Source organism: Abramis brama (genome assembly GCF_963993115.1).
Source record: "Abramis brama genome assembly, chromosome: 20".
Classification (NCBI taxonomy): domain Eukaryota; kingdom Metazoa; phylum Chordata; class Actinopteri; order Cypriniformes; family Leuciscidae; genus Abramis; species Abramis brama.
In genome coordinates, this window is record NC_139982.1 from 23742640 (window position 1) to 23763053 (window position 20414).

The 20414-nt window shown below is 35.6% G+C and overlaps 1 protein-coding gene across 1 annotated transcript in view; it reads right to left on the reverse strand.

Annotated features, from left to right (window-relative positions):
- Positions 1 to 12916: 12916 nt before the first annotated feature.
- Positions 12917 to 20414, reverse strand: part of mpped2 (metallophosphoesterase domain containing 2b) — an 18572-nt gene continuing 11074 nt past the window's right edge. Inside the window, exons 5-7 of the mRNA XM_084095389.1 lie at positions 14625 to 14740; positions 14374 to 14487; positions 12917 to 14072 (exon numbers count right to left, since the gene is read on the reverse strand). Coding sequence (XP_083951515.1) covers positions 13954 to 14072; positions 14374 to 14487; positions 14625 to 14740 — 349 coding nt within the window. The 3' untranslated portion in view covers positions 12917 to 13953. The remainder of the gene's footprint in view (positions 14073 to 14373; positions 14488 to 14624; positions 14741 to 20414) is intronic.

Consider the following 20414-nt stretch of genomic DNA (forward strand, 5'->3'; position numbering starts at 1 on the left):
TTTTGTTTTCATGTTCCCTGTGGTTTTGTATGTCGATTTCAAACATTTTGTTCAACGCATTTTGGGGAAAGTTGTCACGCAACCCCCTTTAATTTACATTTTAAACAATGTTTTGCTGTCGTTTTACTTTAGAATGAACATTTTAGCTAGTTCGTTAATCATTTTGTGTTTCTTAATTGTTTTAATTTGTTTTCAGTGGTTTTGTATGTTGATTCTAATTAAACACTTTGTTCAATTCTGAGTTTTTGTCGGGGCAAGTTGTCACATGTGTTTTACACAAATTTTGTACATGATTTCTGTTAGCCAAAACATTTATGTTGGCCTTTTCATTTTAGCTTGTTCGTTAATTGTTTTACGTTTCATAACAGTGTGGGGAAAAAAGCCTGTAATAGGCTAATAGGCTGAATTTTGATCAAACACTGATTTGCGAACTCAATTAAGTCTCAAAGAGCAACATTTGAGCAATTTGTTTTAAAGTAGCTTTTAAAACAATGGTTGATAAAGCGTTTAACTATTGGAATGGAATTGTATAAAAATGCAATAACTGTTTTATACATGTCTATTGAAATTTCATATTTTTACACAACTTCTGATAACCAATTTCTGTCACACATTCCATTTTAGCTTGTTACTGAGTTTCTTAATTGTTTTTATTGTTTAAATTTAGTTGAAAAACTCTTTAATAGGTAGAGTGTTTGAGTGTGAATGCGTCCCAGTGCTCTCAGTGCTGGGTTGTGACAGGAAGAGCATCCGACGTAAAACCTGTGCCAAATCATGTGTGTGTGAAGCGGACCCTGCAAATAGCGGGAATAATGCTAAGAAAGAGAAAGAGAGAGAAAAACTCTTTAATAGGCTGTTCCATAGTGACATCTTTCCCCACATAATGCATTAACCTTTTTCGTACATTTAGATGTTGAATATTGTTCAAATTGAGAACTTTTTTTTTAGAAAAACAACTTCTAAGACAACTTTCAATGGTATTGTAGTGATTTTAGCGAGGTTTGGTGAACATTTCTGCAGCTGTGACATTTCAAACCTCTGAAAATAGCCTTGAAGCATTTGGACACCTTCCATTCGTCCATTCTTCTCAATATGCACTCATCCATCCATTCTTTGTGTCCATTGCGTGCGGTGGCTCCTTGAGCGAAGCTCTCGTTCGCACCACACTTGTCACCCCTGATGCGCAGTGGTTACAGGAACCCAGCAGCCCCGGCTCTGCGTGTCCTGTCAGGTTGCCGTATGACTTGTGTCAGGAACAATCTGTTGCCGATTTGTCCGTCTCTGGTGGTGTCCAGCCATGCGGCAGGTCCGCGGCCTCTCTGACCTCAGGTGATGGGACACTGCCTTGTCACATGATATTTGCAGATAGACTTGCGCACTGTGTACGTGTTGTGTGTTTGTGTGTGAGTGTTTAAACCCTGTAGGCTGTTTGTACAGTAATTAGCTACAGTAGGGAGGAGGTGGCAAAAGTAATTCGAACAGACAAGAGTTTTTACACTTGAAAGAGAGATCACACACACACACTCAGATTTTGAAGTGTGTGTATGTGGGAGAGACTGAGAAACCGACTTACACCTCAAAGAAATGCATTTTTTGTTGATGTTTTAGTATTGTAATTAGAGTTATGTCCACAATATGCAAGGCCTATCAACTTTTAGTCATGTGGCTTATTATCCCAAATCTTTGCTCAGAATTATGGATAGAAATAAAATACAGTGTATAATGTGCAACTCACACAAAATCTCTTTCTGTCCATTAATTCACAAGCAAAAACATGTATTTGACTTTCAGTGCATTCAAGTTGAACATTTTATAAGGTTGTGAAACAGAATTAATTTAATTGTTTTTAATAAATAATTAAGCATTTTTGTGTTTTATTTAAATAATGTATTTTATTAAATGTTTTATGTAAATTAAAAATGTAAAATATAAATATTTAAATTAAAATTGAAATGATTGATTAAAATATATAATATATATACAGTGCAATGCATAAGTGAATACACCCATGCTAAAGTTGACTAAAAAGAGGAATAAAAAAATCATATTTTGGAAATTGAACTTAATGCCTTAATTTAAAAAATTAGGAAAAATCCAACCTTTAAGGACACCAATTTTCTTTGTGAATGAATAATGTATCGTAAATAAATAAATGTTCTTCCTTAAAATACATGGTGCATAAGTGAGTACACCCCTATGTTAAATTCCCATAGAGGCAGGCAGATTTTTATTTTTAAGTATTTAAAAAAAAAAAAAATTAGGATACTATGCATCCTGATAAAGTTCCCTTGGCCTTTGTAATTAAAATAGCCCCACATCATCACATAGCCTTCACCATACCTAGAGATTGGCATTGAGTACTTTCCATAAGATCATCTCTCAATGCAAATCAAACTAGCTTTTAGGCTAACTGAAATAAAATCATGCCAATCTCTAGGTATGGTGAAGGCTATGTGATGATGTGGGGCTATTTTAATTCCAAAGGCCGCAAGGGAACTTTATCAGGATGCATAGTATCCTAAAAAAAAATAAAAAAAATACTTAAAAATAAAAATCTGCCTGCCTCTATGGGAATTTAACATAGGGGTGTACTCACTTATGCACCATGTATTTTAAGGAAGAACATTTATTTATTTACGATACATTATTCATTCACAAAGAAAATTGGTGTCCTTAAAGGTTGGATTTTTCCTAATTTTTTAAATTAAGGCATTAAGTTCAATTTCCAAAATATGATTTTTTATTCCTCTTTTTAGTCAACTTTAGCATGGGTGTATTCACTTATGCATTGCACTGTATATATATATCATATATATAATACAATATAAATAATAAATATTTATATATATATATATATAATACAATATAAATAATATATATAATACAATATAAATAATAAATATTGTATTTAAAATAAAAATATTAAATATATACATTTTGAAGTATTTAATAAATATAAAGTATTTAAGTATATAGATATAAAAAAAATCATTTAAATAAAATATTTGTTTAAATAAAATATATGAAGTTAAAAATTTTCACTGAAAAAGGAAAATGTACATTTCTGCGTAGCATGAGAACATAAGATAAAAAAAAAAAATGGCCTCTTAAATTGAAAAAGCTTGCTTTAATACTATACTAATAATATCTTGCTTTTAATAGGACTTTTTTTTCTTACTTTGAAGTTGAAATTGACAGAGACAAAATTGAGAGAATGTGTCTTAAAATCTACAGAACTGCAACTCTGCTAGCTCACAAGTTTGTACCATAAACATAAACTAAAAACATTAAAACATGCATTTTCATGATGTATTTGCGGGTCACGTTAGGCCTTTGTTCTAGACTGAACACAGACACGAGACAGATCTCCTCAGTCTATCTCAAAGCATCGTATAGGATACGTCACCATGTCCCAACAGGAAAGGCAGGCGTGCCCGCAGTGACACGACCTTGTGTTTCTGCATGTGTGTGTGTGTGTGTGAACGTGAGGTTTTGTGTGAAGTGGTCACTGTGGGGCATCGACAGCAGCTGGGACCGTCCACTCAGGGGTGTGTGTCCTGGGGTGTGATGGCCACTGACGGTCAGCAGAAGGTGGTTTGGCCACAGCCTGGCAAAGTCGTCTGTTTGCTGAGGAGGTGACCAGGAACCCTGGGGGAAATGAAGAGGACACATACACACTTACACAAACACACGTGCATGCCTCATTTGAAGAGTCAAGCCGAGACACCATACTGGACATTACTGGCAAAAAAACACCACGTGATGTTTGCATTATGTTCCACTCCAATAGTTGAAAGCTACATCCACTTTAAAACTACTCAGTTTTATTGCTCAAATGTTGCTCTTTGAGTCCCAAGTTGTATTTATTTGAGGTATCAAATTTTTGCTTTTTAAGTTGTACAGTATATAAAGCAGACTTTAATAAGATATTTGTTTACATTGAATGAGATCAAAGCTCAGATAATTTATTTTTGGAATAATTTGCTGAGAAATGTGTTTTTATATTTAAAAAATCTGAAAAGTTTAAGACATCTTTGAGATCTGAAATTCTTGATCAGGCTGGCAGTAAAGTTTTAAACTGGATTTGAGTAAAATATTATTTTGTTTTAAGATATTTACTGTGCATCTTCTTCAGGGCCATTTTTAAGATTTGATTTATTTATTTATTTTTTTAAAAAACACTTTAATCATGCAATCAAAAAATCTTTTTGTTATTCATATTTTAAATAAAATTAAAGTTTTCATGCTAATTTTTTCCCCATTATAAATACATTTTCTTAATTGTCTTAAATGTTCATGGGACAATTTGTGTAAAATATTACTTTGACATATCTTCTTCAGGGCATTTTTATTATTTTATTTTTTAAGATTTTATCTCTGAAAAATGTTTTTTTTAAAAACGTTTAAAACTTTAAAAATGTATTTTAATCATTAAAAAAACAATAAAAATCATAAAATGCAATATTACGTTTTATTAAGTCTTAAAATTAATGTTTTTTTATTTTAAATTAATTTTACATAATATCATAATGCTAGTAGTAATAAAGATAATAAATACTCTGTTTATTCTAAATATTTTCAGTTAGGGGTGTGTAAACTTATGAGCACAACTGTTCATACATGTGTGTGTGTGTGTGTGTGTTTACATCCAGACCGACCGTGTCTTTGATGCTGCAGGTGAGCCGGCCCCAGAATCAGTCTCCTCCTTTGCATAAGCACTAATGACAGCAGCCAGCGCATGTAAATGAAGACGCTTCGCTCTGATTGAGAGAAAGCAATGTGTCTGAGTAGCCACACACTAATCATCCCAGCGGGAGCTCCATCTGATTCAGTCCCATCATTCCGCATGTGTTCAACATCGGCCCATTTAAATGTCAGGCCTTGATGGGCCACCCCAACTGCAGACGGGGGGTGGGATGGGGTGGGGGGCTGCGGTTGTGATCTGATGAGACGAAATTACCTTTTAATTAGTCGATTCTTTAGACTTTCATAATTGTTTTGGTCTTACAACAAATGTGAGGCCTGTAATTTTAAAAGCTATTTTCCAGGCAGTATGAGAGAGTTTGAGAGGTTGAAAATTAAAGCGACAACAGTGTTTGTACAGTCACTTAGTGTTTATGTGACTGGTTTATGTTCATGACTGGTTTGAATCATACTTTTACATAGTGAGCCTGATCCCAGGCTAGTTTCTGTGACAGGGACCTTTAACCTCAGCTCTGCTCGTCATGTCATTTCGGCTTTATGGGTGTCCACTTTACTTTCAGCTCTCTGAATTATTGATTCTCTTTTGAATGAAATATTAAGATCTTCCATGTGCATCTACCTTACTGTGATTTACTCCTGTGTATCTTTTATTGCAACATAAACAGAGCACTATTGATATTATAAAGAAAGCTTAAGAGACCATGAGTTTATGTGGTTGTTTTTATGGCACTAGAATGTAAAGGCACGTTACCCTCAGGACACACACTCACACATATTTGCCGGAAGACACAAATGACATTTATATTTCAATGTTCTGATTCTCTGTTCTGAATGTGTATGTGTGGAGGGTAAATTATGTGGGGTTTTTTATTTATGGAAATGTAAAAATGCAGAAAGTTGTCTATATGAGGGTTGTGTTTAGGGTTGGAGGATAGAATATACTGTTTTTACAGTATAAAAATCATTATTTCTATGGAAAATCCCCGTAAAACATGGAAACCCAACGTGTGTGTGTAATACAATTAAATAAGTATTGTCATGTGATGTTTTTTTAAATATGAAAATTAAAATAAATTAAATAAATATACATATATTGCATATTTATGTATAAAATGAAAAAGACAGAAAGAAAGAAATGGTCTTGACAGTTTTTATATTGAATGTAACATTGTGTAGATCATGGAGTTCTGTTTCCCCCTAGTGGTCAAAATAAATACAACTGCATCTTAAATGATTTCTGTACTTTTTAAACACATACTTTCTACATTGAACAGTGGAAATCCATTATATATGGATGTCCTATTTTTTCATAATTTTAAAGAAAAAAAATTTGATATTTGTTGAAAGAATGGGTTTAACATATTTTATATTTGTATTATTATTAGGAATATCTTATCTTTTGTGTTCCAGTTTTTTAAAGGGGACATATCATGCCAAATGCACTTTTTTAGCCCTTAAATGCATTTTGTTGTATATTTGGAGTATTTAGAAGTACAGAAAATATGAAATTATTCTCTTCAGGTGCTTCGTTGATATCTTTATATTCTGTTTTGGTCATATTTTTCAACCTGTTCCGATTTTTCTGTTATCTATGACGTTTTTTGAACTATTATGTCACAGTATTTGCAGCGGAACTGCCAAATAAGGACATTGACTTCCGGCCCAACACTTCGAGCAATCCGCCATTTTTATTTCTCGCTGCAATTTTGTAGTCCAAGCTAAAGGATGCAGAAGTTACGAGAGGGTAAGTTAAAATGTTCGGTTGTTGGATGTAGTAACCCACACGCTTCATTACACCGTTTAATGTAGATGAACTGCTGCGCTTGTTACAGGACGCATGTTTAACTGAAAGAACGAGCAGAGAGAGAGACCCGGTCGCGCGCGCGCTTACTCTCTCTCTTCAGAGCCAGGCGAAAGTGTAAACAAGACATCACCGTCTCCAAACTAGACGCTGTCTTGCTCTCTCTCCCTCGCACATATTAATCAAAATAAATCGACACGGTGGTAAAAGGTCGGAAGACCAAAGTTTCATGTGTAAATACAGTAACACACCATTGCGATACATCCATATGAAGACGTTGTTCTACAGGTTCGTCGTCTTCTTTTTCATCTCGCTCCTGCTCCGACTCTGGCTCGAACATGTAAGGCTGGCTGGACAAGTCTTCCGTTGTTGACATTTTGTTAATAACGTGTGAATAAAAAGTTTCTGTGCCGCTAGATAATCGTATCTCTGCTATCAAACTACAAAAATGGCCGAACGGGGTGGAGTTGAACCGAGTGTGGGCGGGGTATGAAGTGTCTCAATTGTATTTAAAGAGACCGCACCAAAACGAGTTGCTCTCAGACGCACATCAGAAAAGGGGTAGAAAAGGGGCCCGTGGAGCTATAATAATGAGGAATTCAGACCCAAGAATTGCAGTTCCGCTTTATATAGACTACAAATGTATGATTTATATGTAAAAAGGAACAATTTAAAAGCATGATATGTCTCCTTTAAGGCTCTACGTTTGTCACTTGCAGGATTTGAGCGCAATGACCTCCATGGTCAACAGGGGGTGTCAGAATCCTAAAAATCCCCAGTTCGCCAGTGTGATATGATTCATCATATCATACAGCCATGTAAGCACAAAACTCATCTATTTTATCCTACCGTACTAATATTAATAAATTATTTCATTAATTATTAAGAAATTATATCTAGTAATGATGTACTTCTAAAATATTCCTGGTATCGTTGCATGCACTTACTATTTTTAAAATATAATTTTGCATGTATTGGATTAGCATTTTTTTTCCCCAGAGGATGCATAAATAAATTAAATGTTGTTTGTTTGTTTTTGTTTGATCTTGGAAAATGCATTGGCCTACATGGGCGTTCAAGTTGGAATTCGTTCTCGACTAATGAGTGCCGACTTCTGAACTACTTGAAATAATAGAAGCACAACGTTTTTTTCTGTTAACAAAAGCAAAGAGTGAAACATATTCATCCCAACTCCTGGTAGATTGAACATGAACTGTGAATACAAGCAGACTGATAACATTACTCCACTCAAATAGAAACCACTCACATATAAAATGTCAAAGACATACAATTAAACATACAATCAATAAAATGATTACGTCAGAAACGTAGTAGAGAAAACACAAGATGATTCTTAATATATGAAGAATATATTCATAGAATAATTTAATAATCGTAAAAGTTTCAGGCCAAGTCCATTTCTAACCACAGTTTTCTTTGGCCACAAGATGGAGCCAAAACCCTCAAGACTGAGATTTGTCAAGAACATACACAAAACATATCAAAACTATTATTAATAATTTATATTTAAACAGAGGAAAGGCATAGTCCTGGTTGAGAGTTGGTTTGTGTATAGGTTAAAAAGTTTAAAGTGAATTTTGACGTGGGTTCAGATTCTACTTTTAAATTGGTGGAATTTAGGCATCATCAAAGATGTCCAAAGGTTGCTTTCTATGTGTATCTAAATAATGCAATATAGCTACATCTCAAGCATATTATAATGAATTGAGCAGCAATAATTGGTTTCTAAGATTAGAGAAGGATAGGATTAGGATTTGTTTCAGGGTCAAGATCAGGTTAAGCATAGGATTAGTATATATTAAGATTAAGAAAGGACACAAAGGAATTGGGGACATCTTGAAACACAAGGTGAGATAGGACTGACCGACTAGTGTTGACGTGTGATGTACACTTATCATCCCTAACATTGGCATTGACTGTACATTATCCTGTTTATTACACGCCTTCTCACCAAATAAATAAATATGTGGAAAATATTGTATATCTGTATATTACCTTAAAGGGATGGTTCACCCAATTACTCACCCTCATGTCGTTCCAAACCTGTAAGACTTTTGTTCATCTTAATGAAATCTGAGAGCTTTCTGTTCATCCATTGGCAGCTTGCGCAACTACCACTTTGACGCTTCAAAAAGTTCATAAAGAGATGTTTAATGGAGTGATGTGACCATAAGAGAAACTTTTTGGACCCATGGATCAGCGGTATGTCTTGTGCAAAAAAAGGCAAAGCTTATGAGCATAAGAACACCATCTCCATGGTCAAACATGAAGGTGGTCCAGTATGGTGGTGCTTTGCTGTTGCAAGAAGTGGACATTTTGACTGTATGAAGGACATCATGAATTCTTTGAAGTATTAAGCCATTTTGGCAAAGATGGTGATGCTTTCGGTGCAGAGACTGAAGCTTGACTTTCCTGCAGGACAGCCATCCCAAAGTATACATCCAAACCTACTGAAGCTTGGTTCAGGGATCAGTCGTATAATGTTCTTGAGTGGCCTATACAGTCTTCAGATTTAAATGTCATAAACAATATTTGGTGGAATTTGAAGAAAGCAGTGTTTATGTGAAAACCAACGATTATCAGTGATCTGGAAGCTTTTTCAAGCGAGGAATGGGCCAAGATTGCAGTAGAGAGGTGGCAGAAGCTTCTAAGCACTTGCAGGCAGTGTTAATTGGAGGTTATAAAGAATAGAAGATTCTGCACAAAAATTGACTTTTGGGGGTTGAATAATTTTGTACATGAACTTTTAGAGCCAATTAGATTTTTTACAACTTTACATTCCACTTTCTATAGTATTTGAGGACACAAAAGGACACCAAATAACCAAATCAGTTTGATAAACTCCTGAGATCATCTAACTGTGTGACGTAAATTACATTAATGACACAATTTCACATGCTCTTCAGTAATTAATTTGCCTTTAATTATTTTAAGGCGTTAAGGATTTTGAATTATTTGCATGTGTTAACGCGTTTTTGGGGTGTAGGCTATATGCGTTCATGCTTGATTGTTCAAAAAAATAATAATAATAATATTAAGGATGGCGTAAATTTCAAACCAATTCAAGCCTGATTCAGACTTAAGAATGTTAACAAACAAGAGGATCATCCAGAACAGATTTCATCCACGGACTTTGCAAGCACGGATTTCACAGGACGTTTCAGAGTGGTAACGTTATGTTTTTTGGGGGTTTTTTTATACATTTTTAGATACGATGTTATACATCTTTTAATTGTGATATTTGTCGGAAAACTATGGTAATACAAACAGTAATCAATCACAAAACCATGGTTAATTTTCCCAAGGGGAGGTGAACAGTCTTACAAAAGCGAGAGCTTACAAAAGCTACAGTAAACACTATATCAACACTAATGTTGGCTAGCAGGCGAGTGGGCGCTAACAGCTTTTCCCTTTGTTTACATCGTAGCAACAACATAAAAGTTATAATTGGAACTGTTAATAGAAAACACAACTACAAATAATAAGACATACTTACAAGTTGTGATCCACAAACAACAGATTGTCCTGACAAAATGGGAACTGCTCCATTTCAGAAGAAGCTTTTGTGCGTAGCCTGCATTGTGGTTCTGGAAGCAGTTCTCCGTAAAATGTGCAGCACACAGATAAACGTTGAACAGTGTTTAAAATAAATTTTAACTCTAAGTTTTTCAGCCTTAGGAAGGTCAAACAAATGAGTTTTGTAAACGGGGTGGACAAAAGAGTGTCACTCTTTAGCCCTATTCGCACGGGATTAGTATTACCCCTGGACCTCTGTAATTAAGAAATTACCCCCTGACGTCTGTGTTTTTGGTGGCTCATTCACACGGGCAAATAAATGTTCGTAATTCCCTCGAGTTTACGGACTTTACAGCGTGCGCCCACCCATTCACACTTCACTAGCTGAACGTGCTGAAACGAAGATCGCGCTGCAGTATTGCAATTCAAAAAAAGAACTTATTTAAAACCAATTTATTAGAGAAATATATCATATATATTATAGAATATCATATTATTGTATAAATATATAATACATCTTCTTTTTCTTTTATTCTTTGTCCATATTTTACAACAAGCCTGCCTGAAGAAGGTATTATAAATACCGAAACGTCGCGATAGGCTTGTTTTTCTATTCATTTTATTTGGTTTAACGTTATTTCATTTTATATCATTTTTACTCTTTCACACTTTGATTTCTTGAGATACTTACAGGATGGACGTCTTTAGAGGCCATGTGAGACAAAGAAATGCTCCACGATACAGACTACTAAATTACACTACCACAAAAAGCGTCCAAACTTTCCAAAAGAGCTTCCATGTTGCGCCAAAATACTTAATTTGACGTTTCCATGACAACGGTCCGAGTTGAGCTTCCGGATCACGTCTTTACTGTAGGCCTAGTTTGTTTTCTCTTTTGCAGCACTTCATAGTTTTTATTGGAGAAAAACTATAATCGGATTGGAGTAGAGAATATCGAGAGATTTTATTGTTAATATAGTTTTAATACAGACGTAAAATGGACTGTTAAACGGCCCATAATTTATTACGTTCTTTAGGAAACGATAGGCTCACAGAAAAACAGCCCAAATCACAGACATTGGGATTCGCACGGGACTGGTATTATCGGAGGACCCCTGTGTTGGCCGAAATACGGTAGGTGATTTTCGGGGGAATTTTTACAGACATTTTTACAGACATGGCAGATTCGCGCGGGATAAAAATCACAGACGACCTCTGCGATTATTACAAATTACCGGAGGTCCCTATGTAATACTAATCCCGGGCCGTGCGAATAGGGCTTTTGACTCAGCAGCAACTCAACCGGACCATGCACCTTTTTCATGTATTCCGTCGGCGGATATTATTTAAATGAGTAACAAAGTGACTTCGTAAAGCCCGGAAAAAACGCGTTGTGGTTCAAATGAGCCGTTCTTTGTAGTTTTTGGAAAGTGTATTGTGTTAAATAAATGTTGGTTGATACTGTAAAGCGTCGTTTGATTTAACATCTTTGCGGCTGCTATCAGTGGGAGCACACGCGGGTCAGAGTTGGCATCAGCCTGTGACATCCATCAGACGAGCTCGCCAAGGCTGCGCTGACAAATATCCACGATCAATAGCATCTGACAGGACAACACGAGGTTATGGCCATCCCTGTCGACGCTATCTATTCTCTTTCAAGTCTGACAGATGTGGGGTAATTAATGGACTTCATTAATCAATCAAAGCCGTTGCTAAACTCCGAATTGAATGTGCGAACACATCGTTATTTAGGCTACTCTGTGGGAAAGAAATAAAGCTCTTAAAGGGATAGTTCACAGAAAAAATGAAACGTTGTCCTCTTTTATCCACTCTCACCTGTATGACTTTATTTCTTCCATGATATAAAAAGGAGATATTTGTACAGGTTGAACAAGCTGCACTTTTCCACATAGTGAGCGAATGGTGACCATTAGGCTAAGCCATGTTTTCAGTGGATATTATTTCAGTTTGTTAAAGGGGTGGTTGATTATTATTTCACTTTTTTTAAACTTTAGCTAGTTTGTAATGTTGCTGTTTGAGCATAACACCATCTGCAAAGTTACAATGCTCAAAGTTCAAAGCAAAGGAGATTTTGCTTTTAAAGAAATCACTTTTTAAGGACTACAACAAATGGCTGGTTGGGACTACACCACATTCCTCCAGGGTTAGTGACATCACCAACCCCGCCCCCGGAACATTTATAGATTATCAAGACAGAATATGCTAATCAATGACTAAAAGATAACTACACATAAGCTACATAAATTCATCAACTAACCATTCAGAAATGTCCTGTTGCATTCTACATGTTGTCACCTCTTCTTGAGTCTCTCCATCATTGTCTGACTACGGTTTGAACATAAAAGGCTTTTTGAAATTTTCAGTACATGTCTGTGTGAGTGCAAGCTGTTGAAGCTCCGCCCCCTGTGCCGGGAGCAGCAGCTCATTTGCATTTAAAGGAACAGACACAAAACAGTGCGTTTTTGCTCACCCTCAAAAATGTACAATTTTAACATGCTATATAAAAATATCTGTGGGGTATTTTGAGCTAAAACTTCACATACACACTCTGGGGACAACAGAGACTTATTTTACATCTTGTGAAAGGGCATTATACCACCCCTTTAAACACAAAGCTTTCAATTGGCTTCATTTGACCCATATACATGTCTTTGCTATTATTTAATTTATTGGTATTGGTTTTTGGCATTTGACAGTCCCACTTTCACTCTGTGGGAAAAAAAGCAGCTCAGGCATTCTTTTGTGCGCCACAGAAAAACTCAAGTCAAGTTAGGCACATATGGGTCAATGGGTGTATAAATAATAACATTTCTTTTGATTAAGTTTTAAGTTTAAAAAGAAAAATGACAGACATCCGATAAAAACCTTGTTTTATTTGTATATAAACTTGGCTAAAAGTCACAATGGATAAAAAAAGTCACAAAACATAAAGTAGGCATTTACAATATCAGAAATGACATAAAACCGTTTTTTGTGTGTGTTCACAAGATTGCAGATCCACAGTGAAATATACAACGCACATATTACAACTAATAATGGAGATGGAAATGAAATGGCTTAATGTTACGTCGTATACAGTTTCGAAACAAATGCGATGGTATTGCAAATCTATACGATAAACAATCGTTTGAAACTTTACAGACATTTACCGAATGTATCTTTGTATATCTCCTGAGGCAGTCACATAGTAAATTCTCATCCACTTTTAAAACATGGTATCTTTATGATCTCGAAAATTTGCAAAATCAGTCTAGTCTAAACTGTAATTGTAAGACAAAACACCACAGCGATAATGCAACGAATTAAATTCACAACACCCCATTTAAAAACGCTTTCATCTTTTGACACATACTGTGCCACTCTTTATGTTGAGAGTACAAAATGCTCGCCTGATGGAGTTTAATGACCTGGTAGATAAAGATGTCTTCTTGATTAGAAAAGAGCAAAGTCTGATTGCAGCAATAAATATCAGACCCAATGGACCCTTTGACATGAGTGAAGTATGAACTTACCCATTTAATCCAAAATTGAATACACCACACAATAAGTTCATGACTTTAAATAACTTTATAATAATTTTACAAAGCACAATTAAATCAGACATGGTCAAGTATTGCTGACGCTTTTAGGAGTACCTTTATAATGCACTTTTTAAGATCCTGACCAATAAAAAAAGGAAAAACAGAAGACAACTGATGCAAACAAATTACAAATATGAATTCACAAGTTCTTCTTCGCCGACAATAGTCATTTAAATGGTGTCGGATTCAATCCGACTTTAAAAAATATTTCATTTCCATGCATTTTTAAATACAAGCAGTACAAAAAGACCATTAATTTTAAGTAAGGAAGAGTTATGTAGAAAAAAGGAGGTGGGGCTTTAATGAGTCTCAGGAATTTCCTGGGTTGGGGAGATCAAATATGATTGGTGGATTGGTGGGCTGGAAGCTGACTGTACATGTGGAGGAGTTGATAAATGTTGTGTAGCCATCTGTCATTGTTCCATACCCTGAGAACGAGAAAACATTTTTATGAATTTATTTTATGTGCATTTTATTTAAAATGTTTAAATACTTGTTACCCATTTACCCACTTACTTACCCATTTAAACAATATTTTAATATATTTAGATTCATATTTTCAATGTTTTTAAATAGTAAAATAATGAAAAAGATTTTTATATATATATAAATAAAACTGTATGTATATGTATATATATATATATATATATAAAAATAAACATACACGCACAAACACACATAAAATAATATATACATATTATATATATTTAAAGAGAGTTAAGCCCTCACCTTCATGGATTCCTCCATATGCGTGGAGTTTGGGTCGGACCCTCTTTTGTACAGTGTTGAGTAGTTCCACACAGCCGACTCTCTGAAGTTCTTTGGGGACCCAATCTCTGAACCCTGGACAAAGTCCAACATCACATCCTTAGTTGCGTATCGTCACATTTATGATGACTTTAAAATACAACAATCCATCAGCAGACACAAACTGATGTAAACATGCTCTACAGTTACAGTCACATTTCCTCAATGCTTACCTAGAGGAGGCCCATGTGTCATAAGAATATCTACGTCTTCAGGGATCTGGTTCCACTTATCGAGGAGAGACTGGCCACGAGGTAAGTTAAAACCCCATCCATTAAACCACGGGGTCCTGTGGGAGCAGACAAACGCATTTTACACACTTCATAAATGTCAAAATCATCATACACATGCCTGCATGCTGTTCTCACACACAAAAGCCAAAAGTCTATCTATCTATGGATAAAAAAGTACCCCATGTGTAAAATGAAATACTCTGCTGTATATTTAATGCTGTGGGCCTAATTTTCTGCCAGAGGTCCTGGACATCTTGTTCAGATACATGGCATCATGGATTTGATCAAATACCAACAGATAAAAAAAATCTAAACCTGACAGCCTGTGCTAGAAATCTTATAACGGGCCATGTTTGTATCTTCCAACAGGACAGTGATCCAAAAACAAACATCAAAATCAAAACAAAAATGGGTCACTGAGCACAAAACCAAGCATCTGAAATGGCCATCCCAGTCCCTGACCTGAACCCCATAGAAAATGAGTGGGCTGAACTGAAGAGAAGCAGCGCCAACATGGATCTGGGAATCTGAAGGATCTGGAGAGATTCTGTATGGAAGAATGGTCTCTGATCTCTTGTCAGGTGTTCTCCAAACTCATCAGGCATTATAGGAGAAGACTCAGAGCTGTTATCTTGGAAAAAGGAGCTTGCAAATAGTATTTAATAAAAGGGGGCAAAGAATTGTTCCCAATGTGTTTTGGAGAAAAACATTTATTTCATAATGTGATTTCCCCCCCCACTTTCAATTATTTTACTTCAATAAAAGGTTATATTAAATGCAAAAATCTATATATATATCAAAAGGATAAACAATGCAGATTTATTTTTTACAGCCATCTTTGATCATATTTACCAAGGGGGCAAATAATTCTGACCAGCACTGTGTATGTATATGTGTGTATATATATATAGTATTGTATTTATTTATTGTATTTATTGTATTTATTTATTTATTGATTGTGTGAGTGTGATAAGTTTACATTTAAATTTAGACTAAATTACCTCACTCATTGTGAGACAGCTGATGGGCAACTAGATGACACATTTTTGACCATCACAATCTAACCCAAACAGTATCCAGATGACTTTTTCTTTAAAAGAAAAAAACAAACATGAAAAATGGCTCAAGAGTATTGCAGCATTAGATTTGAGGCCACGGCACAACTCAAGCTATTCATTTGAGCCTCCATCAGGGCGTCCAGCGGTTCGGAGCGGAGCAGAGGTCATCTGCAGAGGAGGCAGATTGATCAAGCTGTCAGCACCAATGAGCAGAAGCATGTTAATAAGAGTTTTATTTCCCCTCTGGGATGGGCCTGCTGACAGCCTGCGGTAACCCGGGCCAGACCTTTATTTACCACTCTCAGACCCAGTCTGATAAGGGCCAAGTGTCTGGGCCCAGCTAGACAAGGCTGTGCAAGGCCAGGGCTAAATGTAGGCCTTGGTAGAGAGGGCAGGAACTGACCCCGTGCTGATAAGCAGAGCTGGGTGATGGATGGAGACTGAGCAGACAAATGAGAGTTGGAAGCACTGCGGAGAGCAACGTCTGCAACTGCTCAACGCCACTTCAGAAGCTGCACTACAGTTCAGGATTTCAACATTTCTTGAGAATGTTCTTAGATTTTTATTTTTCTTAAGACTGTGCTTTAAAAAAAAAAAAAATTTTAAGAAGAATTTGAAATCCTAAAATAATGTACTTTTAAATCATCTTAGCCTATTACACGGCTCTGTGGAATACTTGTTTCTGATTGGTCAATAGCGCCATCCAGCGATAAGTTATTCCCAGATAACAACCGCTAAAAACAGAACGCTTTTTCTTCGTGGAAGTTTTGCATTTGGTGAGCTAATAGGATATTAAAACTCAGTCAAATCAATATTTTGTATACAGTTATTTAATTATACCATCCAGTGGTTATCGTGGACTCGCTCTCTCGTTTCATACAAACACAGCTGCTGCCATTTTGTGACTTGTTTTGTACACTGTTGGATTATAAGAAACAAACAGGTACGATTTTAATTGTACGATTTTAAACAGTTTAATCTATTAGCAAACACCATCGCACACCTGCAGGTGATAGGTGCGTGGGGAAAAAAGACCAAATAAGGAACTCCCGCACTCTAAATGAGTATCAAAATTTTATTAGCAACGTTTCGGTCTCACGACTTCATCATGCAAAAACAAGAACAGTTTAATCTGAAATCAATATTTCTTATCTCCATAATTACTTATGTGGCGAAACGCTGTGTAATGAGTGGTATGACTGTATACCGTATCTCTAGAATATCCGTCTAGTTTGAACTTGCCGCGCTGCAACGGCTCTCTCCGTGGAAGCTTTGCGTTTTAAGAGCTAACAAAATATTTTAACTCAGATCAATATCCCGTGTCTAATTATTTACTTAAATATGTGTTGGTAACGTTTTCGCCCTCACGCAAAAATTCCAATCGTATGGATTCCTATTGGAATGACTGGATTTCCCCCATGAAATTTCGCTGAGCAGCAGTAAATGTGAAAACACCTTAACAATAGATACGTATAATATATACTACTGTTACTAGGGATGTGCACTAGTACTCTGAAGTGACACCAAGTCAGATTACTAATTAATTTCTAATTATATAATTATACAAGGCTCTTTTTAACACACTACGCATTTAAAAATGTAACTCGAAAATAGTGTGTGCGCGTTTATTATGATCATTACGATAATCTGCAAAAAGTGCGTCTTTGGCAAGAGCGTGACTTATGAACTTTATCTTAAGAAATTTCTTAAGTTCTTCCATAAGTTTAGTAAATCCGGCTATGACCTGATAGATGAATCTGATGATTATAAAAACAGAAAAATTAGGAAGGATGAGATTACAAATATTAAGTAGCTAAGTTGTAGCAGCTAATAGCATTAATGAGTCTTAAAGAGCTTGATACTGCCGTACTCACAGGCATGCATATATGTATGAGCACACATGCCCAGTTGTCCAGAGGTCATTTTACAACGAGCACTTGACAAAGTCGGAGCCTCTGAGAGGTAGGAGGTTAAGACTAGAGGGGGAAAAGGTTTTCACAGCATGTTCCCTGAGACCTGGATCTTTTTTCATTCACTGAATAATGTTGAAATAGACAAGGAACTAGGGCCCAGTCCTTTGTACCACCTCAAAATAACAAGAGAGAGAGAGAGCCCTGGAGCAGTGTATTGAAAACCAATTACAGAGAGAACGAAAAAGGATGTAGAGGAAAAAAATTGAAACGCATGGAGTCTGTCGCTTTAAAATAACTGCCAATTAAACTTAGAGACCCAGTTAAACCTTGCAAGGAAACAGGGTCTGTCAAATAACAAAGTTTTCCTCACCAGATGCATGTTCCAGCATCTACTCTGCTTAAAAAAAAAATTTAAAAAAATGCGCACACACACACACATTTGGTTTATTTATATATTTATGTGGTGATTAATTAAGAAAAATGCGGAGAAATGACCCCCCAAAAGATCATTTAAAGTCATTATTGTGTTAAATGAGAAAAGCATCAAATAGACATTACAAAAAGTAACTTTAGAATTTATATTGGATTGAAGAATTATATAAATTATATTTAATTCAGCATAGAATTTATTACACAAACTTTTAGGCTACAACGGCCATTAGAGTGAGTAAATGTTGATGACAGAATATACATTTTTTCCACTATACCTTTAATGGGTTTTTTATTATAATTTGTATTAGGCCTACACAAAGTAACAAAGCAACAAAATGTCAATCATTGCTGTTGGTCAGGACAAAAAAATGTACATGAAAAAATATAGCTTTTATTGCTTATTTTATTGTGTTATTTTGATATTATTTATATACCACTATATTATTTATATGCTTTTATTTTATTTTTTTCATTATAGTTTAACTTAAGTGCTTTTTAGTATTTGATTTGCACAGTTAACAGTGATTGTCCATTTTTTTGTGTTTAAGACAAAGATGTAAGCAAATATTCAAATACAAGCTGTCACTTTACTACTATCCCCCTTAACCAAACTTAAGAGCGCAGTCATTTATGGATTCGACACTACACGTCCATCATCACAGGCTGGGCTCATAGACTCGGCAGTATCCACTGTTTGTCTATCCATTAACGCTTCTTCATAGATTGGAGAGAATGGAGTTGATAGTGGATGAAATAGAGGCTGAACACAGGAAATGGCTGCTGAGGTCTCAGTGTAAGTGTGTGTATGTAGACTTGTCCATGGATGATTGATGGAGAGGCAAATAAAGGCGAGTGGTTGCTTTCGAACCAGGCCTGTACCCTTGGGTACAATCTCTCAAACCTGTAAGTTTTCCTGCAAACATACTCAGGCTCGTCTGCTTTAACTCGCACATCAACGTCAGAGTCCGAGTCGGGCTTTCATCCGCACATCAAGCTAGTCATAAATGTGATGTCATTACATCCCCACATAAATCAAACAAATATAGGGAAGGCAGGATAAAAGAAATGTATTATTACAGCCAGGGCTCTCTGGAATACTCGATTGCTAGTTTCATGCCTCTTATATAAATTTTGCGGTCTCTTTTTTCTTAGTATAAATATCTCAATCAATATTTCATGTCCATTCATTATTAAGTAGCTGTGTAATAAGTGAGATAATGTTCAGTCTGCTGGTAATTATCACAAAATAAATCACCTCTGTTTAACATTAATATAATACATTTAAAGATCATAAAATAAATGTTACTAAATGTTAATGTAAAATTAACCCCAATATATATATATATATATATATATATATATATATATATATATATATATATATATATATATATATATATACACATACATACATATATACATACATATATATATATATATATATATATATATATATATATATATATATATAATTCTAATATATTCTAATATATTAGAATTAAACATTATTATATTTTTTTAAACTCCAATAATCTTTGATATAAATACCAAGAAAAGGGAGAGAGAGAAAACAGAGAGAGAGAAAGAAAGCTTTCACTGTCAGAAACTGTTCAGTACTGGGACACAAGTGTATATTTGTGTCTGCGGGTGTGTGTTTGTTTTGGCTGTGTCAGCACTTTGTTTTGATGAACTCTCAGTGACCTGGACACACTCACACTGGCACACAGGAGCAGCCGGCTGAGCCTCAGTAACTAACACACACACACACACGCACACACGCACACACGCACACGCGCACACACGCACACGCGCACACACACACACACACACACAGTGCTTGCTTTGGAATCAGTGTGCCACTCTAATGCACAGGCCTGCCAGTCTTTCAAACACCTCACATGCAGAAAGGATTACTGAAATATTTATCTGCCCCTGACAGCAGGACAGCGAAATAAGAGGGGGATCAGAGAAAGATGTGTGATTGTGAATGTAATGTTGGAGACGGTTATCAATGGTCAGGAGAGAAAAAGCAGAGATGAACACAGGACAAAAGAGAAACTAGAGAGTTAGAGAGGAAATGAGACGGGATTTCCTGTCTAGTGTGATTTTGTGATGGTACCAAACAGCACACATCCCAAAGCAAGATTGGCAGCAAATATATTAAAACATTTTGTAACAAAAAAAACAAGTGGCCCACTTCAATCTTGAAGCATGTGAAGAGATTTGTTTTGAAATAACCTTATATGTGGTCAGCAAATTTCCATACAGCCTGCTTACTAACAGCATCAGACTCCTTTTGACTCTCTCTCTTTCACTGTGCCCACACT